Source organism: Dipodomys spectabilis, unplaced genomic scaffold (assembly GCF_019054845.1).
Source record: "Dipodomys spectabilis isolate Male_0828 unplaced genomic scaffold, ASM1905484v1 ptg000594l, whole genome shotgun sequence".
Lineage (NCBI taxonomy): Eukaryota > Metazoa > Chordata > Mammalia > Rodentia > Heteromyidae > Dipodomys > Dipodomys spectabilis.
The window spans coordinates 480,304-489,392 of NW_024871271.1; the positions used below are offsets into that span (position 1 = coordinate 480,304).

Below are 9,089 nucleotides of genomic sequence, written 5' to 3' on the forward strand. Positions count from 1 at the left end.
CATTAGGTAATAACGCTTAACAAATGTCCATGGATTGCTTGGAGAGCTGGAACCAGAGCTCCCAGGGTAAGTCTTGTTATTTTGAGGTAATCTACATGAGGAGCTTTTCCTGTGATTTTTCCATGCATGTACACAGTCATCCACACATAAAGAACAAATGGTATCCTCCACCAGCTGACACAGGTAATCACGTATTCATTAGCTCCTGACAACTCTGAAAGGCTTTCTGGGTCTGGTGTGTCCTGACCAAATGGAATGAAACTAAATTTTATCCTGTATGAGGCTTACACCCTTACCAGAAAAGGATCTAACCCTGAAGGTCCTCAAAGCTCTGGGAGGGTAGTTTGTGGGAGTGTGAGCCACTCCAGACTAGCCATTTAGGCCAGCAGGTGTATCTGTGCAGAAAGATGGTGTTGGAGTCACCATCCACACAGCTCCAGTAACTACTCTTCAAATATGAAAAGCTTACCATACAGGTACCTGGTTCAGCACACAGAACTCTAGAGTATTATACACTGTGGGACCAAAAAGAGCCTCTCTGGCTCTGAGATCCACTTTTGGTCCTGGAGGATACTTCTGTCATGGAGAGGTGTTGGACAGATAGACCTCAAGGAAGGTCTCTGGGGGAAAAGGTGACACCTGGGTTTACCCTTCCTGCACCCATGCACACAGCTTTTATTTTCACACACAGCACTCACCAGGTATGCCACTGGTTGTGCCTGATGCTACTCTGAAACTGACAGACCTTGGCTGTTATCACAAGTCTGAGGCTTTTGAAGGGTGGGGGCATTCGGGTGAATCCCTTTCCTCTGCTTTGTCATGGAACTGGCGGCTGGAAGCCATGTGAGACTGCATGTTCGATCTACCACATTTCATGTCTTTTGTTTTTGAGTTAACATACATTTGCAATACGAGAAGGTTTCACAGTGGTGCTTCCATATATGCACATGTATACAGTGTGCTTTGAATAAATTCATCCCCTCTCCACCTTACCCCCACCATATCCTCTGCACTTTATCTTGTCTGATGTGAGCCTGCAATACTGGAGAAGCGACTGTCCCATAAAGTCCTGGTACCAGGGTTTAAGATTTGGGAGAGGTGTGGATCATAGATGCCTCCAGGTTTCCTTATGGTAGAGGCTGCAGCTCCCCTCTCCCCGGACCAAGGGCACAGGGCTAGAGCTGCAAACTATCTCCTAATTGTCTCTGTTGCCTTTCTGTTTTGCCCTACTTTTCTTCTTCCTTAGTTTTACTCTTCCAAATATTCTCTCATCTTTCTTACCCAGACTTTTCTCTTCAGAGTCCAATGGAAAAAGTTTCTTCTTTACCCTCTTGCCACTCCTCCCTAATGGCACTTGAACTCAGGGCCTGGGGGCCGTCCCTGAGCTCTTTTGCTCAAGGCTAGCACTCTACCATTTTGAGCCACAGTGCTACTTCTGGTTTTCTGGGATTCACTTTCCTGCCAGGCCTGGATTTGATCAGATCTCAGCCTGCTGAGTAGCTAGGATTACAGGAGTGAGCCACCAGTGTTGGGCTCATGGTTTTCTTTAATGATCATAACAGCTTCTCCTCCTCAAATTTAAGCAGCTATTTAAATAAATGATAAAAACTACTTTGGAGGCTAGGCTCAATGGCTCACTTCTGTAATCTCAATGACTCAAGAGGTGTAGATTAGAAGAATTACTGTTCAAGACTAGCCTGGGAAAAAGTTAGAGACTCCATCTCAACAAATAAGCTATGTGTGGTGGCTCATATTGTGATCCCACCATACAGGAAGCTATAAGCAGGATAACTGAGGTCCAAGGATAGCTCTGAGTAAAAGGCTACACCCAAAATTTAAAAAGCTGGGCACCCCTGACTCAAGACTATAAATAACCCTAGCAACTAAGTAGGCTGAGATCTGACTTTGAAGACAGCCAGGGGTAGACAAGTCAGAGAGATTATCTCCAAAAAAAAAAACAAAAAACAAAAAACAAAAGCCCAGAAATCCAAAGTGGGAGCATGGCTTAAGTAGTAGCACTGTAGAACTGAGCAATAAAAGCAGAGAAATAGGGCTGGGAAGGTGGCTCAGAGGTAGAACACTTGCCTTGCATGCTTGAGGCCCTGGGTTCGATTCCTCAGCACCACAGAAGCAGAAAAAAAAAGCCAGAAGTGGCACTGTGGCTCAAGTGGTAGAGCGCTAGCCTTGAGCTGAAGAGCTGAGGGTCGGAGCCCAGGCCCAGAGTTCAGGCCCACGACCAAACCCAAAAAAAAAAATAATAATAATAATAAAAATATAATACGTCAGAGAGGAAAGCGATAGGGAAATCTCAAGAATAGGAAGCAAATAAACAAAAGTGTTCCCCTTGAGCAAAAAGCTTAGGGACAGTGCCCAGGCCCAGAGTTCAAGTCTCAGAACCGGCAGAAAAAGAAAAGAAAAAGCTATTTGAGGAAATATGAATAAACACTCAATATATTCAGCCTTTCTGCTGAATTTACCCATTTTCTACAAATCAGTTACTTATTTTTATGCCAGTACCAGGGCTTGAACTTAGGGGCTTGAATTCTTGCCCAGTTTCTTGCTTATGGCTGGTGCTCTAACATTTCAACCATACCTCCAGGGTTGAAATGACTTTTTTTTTTTTTTGTGGGTTCGTGGGGCTTGAACTCTGGGCCTGAGTGCAGTCCCTCAGCTCTTCAGCTCAAGGCTAGCACTCTACTACTTGAGCTATGGTGCCACTCCCAATTTTCTGGTGGTTCACTGGAGATAAGAGTTTCACAGGCTTTCTTTCTGGGGTTGGCTTTGAACCTCGATCCTAAGATCTCAGCCTCCTGAGTAGCTAGGATTACAGGCGTGAGCCACTGGCGCCCGGCTCCAGTACGACATTTTTGCTTGTTAACTGGAAATGGAATTTTATGTGCTTTTCTGCCAGAGCCGGCCTTAAAATGCAATCCTCCAGATTTCAGCTTCCTAAGAGTAGCTAGGATTACGGGCTGGGTCACGAGGACTCAGCCTGATCAAGTCTCTCTCTCTCTCTCTCTCTTTTATTGGTAGTTTGTTCTAACTTAGGGCCTGGGTGCTGTCCTTGAGTTCTGCTGCTTAAGGCTAGTGTCCTAACACTTTGAGCCACAATACCACTTCTGGTTTTCCCTTAGTTAATTGTAGATACAAGTCTCACAGACTTTCTTGCCTGGGCTGGCTTTGAACCACAATCCTCAGATCTTAGCCTCCTGAGTAGCTAGATTAGAGGTGTGAGCCACCAGCCCCAGGATCTGATCAATTATTTCTGAATTTCATAGTTTTAAAACTCTAGATTTGCCAGCGATAGTCCTATACATTTGTTTTGGTCAGTCATGGGGCTTGAACGCTGGACCTAGGCGCTCTCCCTGAGCTCTTCAGCTCAAGGCTAGCGCTCTACCACTTGAGCCACAGCGCCACTTCTGGCTTTTTCTGTTTATATGGTGCTGAGGAATCGAACCCAGGGCCTCAAGCATGCAAGGCAAGCACTCTACCACTGAGCCACCTTCCCAGCCCATCATATACATTTTGAAACATAAAACTATTCACCTATAAGGAAATTACATTCCATACAAGGTGATCACCTTCATCATCATTATCACTATTATTATCTTAAGTAGTTGCACAAAGTGGTTTCAATTCAAAATGTCAGTTCATGAGTATCACGATTACAGTAACATGACCCCTTCCATATGTTTCTGGGTTAAAAGTGTTTTAGGTATATAGGATCTTGCCAAAGAAGAATATAGCACCCCACTGGGCACCAGTGGCTCACATCTGTAATCCTAGCTAATCAGAAGGCTGAGATCTGAAGATTTCGGTTCAAAGCCAGGAAAGTCCATGAGACTCTTATCTCCCATGAACAACCAGAAAACCAAAAGTGGTGCTGTGGCTCAAGTGGTAGAGTTAAAGAGCTGAGAGACAGCACTCAGGCCCAGAGTTCAAGCCCCATGACCAACAAATAGAAAAAATAATATGGCACCCTGCCAGCAAGGGTGCTTTTCAGGTATTAGCCTGTTACCCTTCATATAAATAAAAGCATCATGATTCAGTCACCTAGTGATGAGATTGTCCCAGCACCTGAAAATGCCACATGAAACAAATCACTTCATATTAAAGTGATTTCCAGACTAAAAAGATAATATGACACCATATAACTAGTTTATCTACTGCTATATCATCATCTAGGTCTAATTCAAAAACCCAGATGGGGCAGTTCAACACTGAAATGAACTACTTACCACTGCATCCAAGAATTCAATACATAGCTTTAGATCTGGAATTGTACTACAGAATTTCCTGAAGAGAAGTCTTCCTATTGGCTGCTTTTCACAAAGACTGTTAAAATCCTTTTCTGGGTAAAGAAGGAAATGAAAAACAAGCAAATACTGTGGTTATAATCCACTAAGTGCTGTTCTGAATCTTACTGTTTTCACTTGATACAATAAAAGTAAAAAATAGTATTCACAGTATTATTTTTTAAAAACTATTGTTCTGTTTACTAATTTAAACTGTGTTATCAAGAACATTCAAAATATTCAGGCAGAAGTATGTGGTGGCTTGTGCCTGTACTACTAACTACTAAGAAGGCTGGGATCAAGAGGATTGTGGTTGAAGGCTAGCCTGGGCAAAAAGACTTTTTGTGACCCCTTCTTATCTGGGTACAGGGGTGCATGACTGTCATACTACCTATGCAGATGCTGAGACTGACAGGGTGATAGTTTACTGGGCAATCAAGGCAGTAAAAGTCCATGAGACTCATTTCAATCAAAGAAGCTGGGCACAGTGGTACACACTGTATAATCTCAGTTTTTCCTAGTGGAAAAACTATGATTGTGATGCAGATGCATACAAAAAAGAGCTGGAGAAAGTAGTTATGGTTTGAGTGATAGAGCACCAGCCTTGAGCAAAAAAGCTAACAGACAGCGCCCAGGCCCTGAGTTTAAGCCCCAGGACTGGCAAAAAAAACAACAACAACATAAAAAATCATTTTTAAGATAGGCACCATGGCTCAAGCCTGTAATCCCAGATATTTGAGAGGCAGACATAGGAGATTGTGATCTGAGGCCAGTCTGGGCATAGAAGTTTATAAGACTGGGCTGGGAAGGTGGCTCAGTGGTAGAGCGCTTGCCTTGGATGCCTGAGGCCCTGGGTTCGATTCCTCAGCACCACATAAGCAAAAAGAAAAAAAGCCAGAAGTGGCACTGTGGCTCAAGTGGTAGAGCGCTAGCCTTGAGCTGAAGAGCTGACGGACAGTGCCCAGCCCAGAGTTCAGGCCCCATGACCAGACCCAAAAATATATATATAAAATAAAATAAGAAGTTTGTAAGACTCCCTTTTCAACCAATGGTTGGGTGTAGTGTGGTCTGGTGTGGTGGCAGGACTGCAGCCTGGCTGGCCCAAGTATATAGCAAGATTCTACCTTAAAGAGAGGCTGGAAGAGCTCCTACCTAATCCCTAAAAGAATGCTTCTAATGAAAAAGAATCAGTGCCAAGCGCTTCTGGCTCACATTCATAATCCCAGCTACTCAGGAGGCTGAGATCTGAGGATGAAGGTTCAAAGCCAGCCTGGGTAAGAAAGTCCTTTAGCTACCAAAAAAAGCAGGAAATGAAGCTGTGGCTCAAGTGGAAAAGCACTAGCCTTAAGCAAAAAAAAAAAAAAAAAAGATAAACAAAAATAGTGATATACTTAATAACTAACTACAGATTAGAAAGCTCATGTAAGTAAAATTTATCATAAAATGTTTAAAACAAGGAGCTCAAGAAAAAGTAAAATCTGTTGGGCACTGGTGGCTCACGCTTGTAATCCTACCTACTCAGGAGGCTGAGAGCTGAGGATAGCAATTCAAAAGCCAGCCCCAGCAAGAAAGTCTGTGAGACTCTTATCTCCAATGAACCACCAGAAAACTAGGAGTGTAGCACAAGTGGTAGACCACTAGCCTTGAGCTGAAAAGCTCAGGGACAGCACCCAGGCCCAGAGTTCAAGCCCCATGACCGACAAAAATAAAAGTAAAATCTAATTAATGATGCAATGCCAATCCTACCCTCCAGACAGAAGCAGGGACTGTTACTCACCGATGACGTGTCTCAGCTCACTACACTGGCTGATAGGGGGCAACTTTAGCATTTCCCTCCATTTCCTACTACGACCGTTTTTTTTGCCAAATCCTCCTAAAATAAAAAAAAATTATTAAAACTCCTTTAAAAGTTTTATTTTTATATTTGTTCCATTGTTTTATAGTTTCTCAATATAGAGCCCAGGCTGGCCTTGAACTCTGGATCCTCTGGCTTTAGCCTCCAAAGTGTTAGGATTATAGGGTGTACTATCATACCCAGCAAAATGGGAAGTTATCAGATTTTCTTAATTAAAATACTTTGAAAATGATCAATATGGTCATATTTGGAAAGTTTTTCATAGGAAGAGATATCCAAGTAGAATTAGTGTCACTAATACCTTACTATTCGATTGTATAGTTTGGATACCACAGTGAGTAAAATTCAAACTGATAACTTGTCTTATCTGGAAGTTAGCTTGATGAAGCTCTGTAATGTTATGCTGACCTTTTGGAAGTAGCTCTGCTGAGCCTCAGTTTCCAAGTCTGTAAACAGAAGCTGACATCACATTTGACAGAGCTGTTATATTAATTCAGAAAATACTTGTATTTGCTGGACATTATGTAAACCAAGCACTGGATGTATGATGGTTAAACAACAACAACTAAATCTAGGCAGGAGGTATAACTCAGTGCTAGGAGGCAAGCCTATGGATATGAGGAGGCCCTGGCTTAAATCTCCAGCAACAAAACTGAACAACGCCCCCTCCCTCCAACTACATTCTGAGAAGGAAAAAATAATCATATGGTAATCAATTAGAAAAGACAGTCAATTAGCTGGGCCCAGGTGGCTCACACCTGTAATTCTAGCTACTCAGGAGGCTGAGATCTGAGGATCTCAGTTCAAAGCCAGCCCAGGCAAGAAAGTCCATGAGACTCTTATCTCCAATGAACCACCAGAAAACCAGAAGTGGCGCTGTGACTCAAGTGGTAGAGCGATAGACTTGAGCTGAAGAGCTGAGGGACAGTGCCCAGGCCCAGAGTTCGAGCACCACCACGACCCACAAAAAAAGGAAAAAAAAAAATTTATTTCAAATTACCATTGTCATCCTAGGTTTTTTAGTGGAAGAAAATACTAGCATCACGTAACATTTAACAAACATTTATATCTTTCTCACTATCTGACCTCTGCAGCATTATAATGAAGTCTACATCAGGTGCCATGGATACCACCTGTAATCCTAGTTACTCAAGAGGTTAAAATTAGGGGTATGGTGTTTCCAGGCCAGTTCAGGCACAGAGTGTATAAGACCCTCTTCTCAACTAACAGCTGGACACTAAAGGACACACATGTTAACCCGGCTACAGCAGGAGGCATAAACCCTATTTCAAAGTAAACTATGCAGAAAAGGCTGGCGGCATGGTTCTAACTGTGTCTGCTTGGAAAGCATAAAATCCTGAATTCATACCCCAGTATCACCAAAAAAGAGAAAAAGAAAAATGTGCTTTATTTATAGTCTGCTTAAAAGAAAAAAAAAAAAGCACTATACTCAGATATGCAGTTAGAGGGGGAAAAACAAGCACGGACCTAGAAGTGATCTGATCCTGATTCCCAGCAGGGACGATGCCCTTCCATAGCGGGTTTGGGATTCAGGGAGCAGCCACAGTCTCTTCTCCAGAGAGGGGTAAAGAGAGTGCGCGTGCTCTGAAGTCCACCTTTCCACACCACCGCGGCTGCCACCATGATTCTGTTCGGAACCGTAACCGTGCACAATCTTTGTTCTCTGTTCTCCCCGCTCCCCACCTCCCGTTTCGCAGAGGACCACAGTCTGGAGCGCACGAAGCCCGGCTTTGCACTGACCACGCCGTCCCCTCTCTGCCTTTGATGGGTAACTGGGCACTACTCCCTGTCCCCGTGGGCGTTCCCGTCCCACGTTCTGACCCAGAGTGGCCACTGGTTTGTCCTATTAGGACTGGGTGGGTGGGGGCGGGGAGGACGAGGGAGGAGTGACACTGGCGTGGGCCCGGCCTGGCTCGCAGCGCCCCCACGGCATCCGAGGACCGAGGACCCCGGAGCCCCCGAGTCGGCGCAGGGCCCCCTCGTCCAGAGCTACCGTTCCGAGCGCCGGCCGGCGGCCCAGGTGGCTCCCCGGCCCCGGGTCGGTCGGCTCGGCGGTCCCCGAGGGCTCCCCGGGGCTGGCCGGGCCCCGGCCCCGGGTCGGTCGGCTCGGCGGTCCCCGAGGGCTCCCCGGGGCTGGCCGGGCCCCGGTCCCCGCCCGGGGTCCCGCCCGCGCCCACCTTGGCGCGCCTTCAGCAGCATCGTGTTGGCCGTGAGGTTCTCCAGCTCCATGGCCCGCCGCCTCCGGGGGACTCGGCGGGGTCGAGGCGGCGGCGGCCGGGGGGGCTTGGGAGACGACGAGGAGGCCACCGCCGCGGCTTTCCAGCGCTCCTCGTCGGGCCCCGGGCGGGCCCTCCGGGACCGCGGCCTCCGCCGCCGCCGCCGCCGCCGCCGCCGCCGCCGCCACCACCACCGCCACCAGGGGCGCCGGCGCCGGCGTCGGCGCGCGGGCCGGGCGCGGGCGAACTCTCCGCCGGCCCCCGCCGGGGAGCGGACGGGGCGAGGGGCGCGGCCGCCGCGGGGCTCCGCGGTCACCGCCGCCGCGCGGTCGCTCGCGCTCCTCTCCGCCCCATCGCCCCGGCCCAGCTCACGTAACGACGCCCTCAGCGCCCGGGCTCCGCCGCACAGGGGGCCGGCGGCGACGGCCGCGGCTGCTATAGCCGCCGCCGCCGCCGCCGCCGCCGCCGCCGCCGCCCCCCGCGGCTCCCACAGCGGCCCGGCCCCGGCTAACGACTTTCCGGTAGAGGGAGCCCGAGCTCCCCTCGCCGCGGCGCCGGTGGAGGCAGCGGCGCCTCGCGCGGCACTGCGGCTCCCAGAAGCCCTCGCGCTGGGCGGCCGCGGGTGCAAGGCCTGCTGGGAGTTGTAGTCAGCCGGCCTATCGGCGCCGCGGCCGGGCGGGCGCGGGCGGGTGTGTTCCGGGT

The 9,089-nt window shown here is 48.1% G+C and overlaps 1 protein-coding gene across 6 annotated transcripts in view; it reads right to left on the reverse strand.

Moving 5' to 3' along the window:
* The window catches only part of Grk4 (G protein-coupled receptor kinase 4), a 41,851-nt gene extending 33,293 nt beyond the window's left edge, over positions 1 to 8,558 (reverse strand). For 4 of the 6 annotated variants that reach the window (XR_006146228.1, XR_006146227.1, XM_042671019.1 and 1 more), the window contains exons 1-3: positions 8,349 to 8,558; positions 6,073 to 6,168; positions 4,239 to 4,351 (exon numbers count right to left, since the gene is read on the reverse strand). Coding sequence is in view for 4 of the 6 variants with exons in the window: in XM_042671019.1 (XP_042526953.1) it covers positions 4,239 to 4,351; positions 6,073 to 6,168; positions 8,349 to 8,400 (261 nt within the window). In the remaining 2 variants the exon portion in view is untranslated. The remainder of the gene's footprint in view (positions 1 to 4,238; positions 4,352 to 6,072; positions 6,169 to 8,348) is intronic. The other 2 variants (XM_042671016.1, XM_042671017.1) reach the window with 2 other exon arrangements.
* Positions 8,559 to 9,089: the final 531 nt, after the last annotated feature.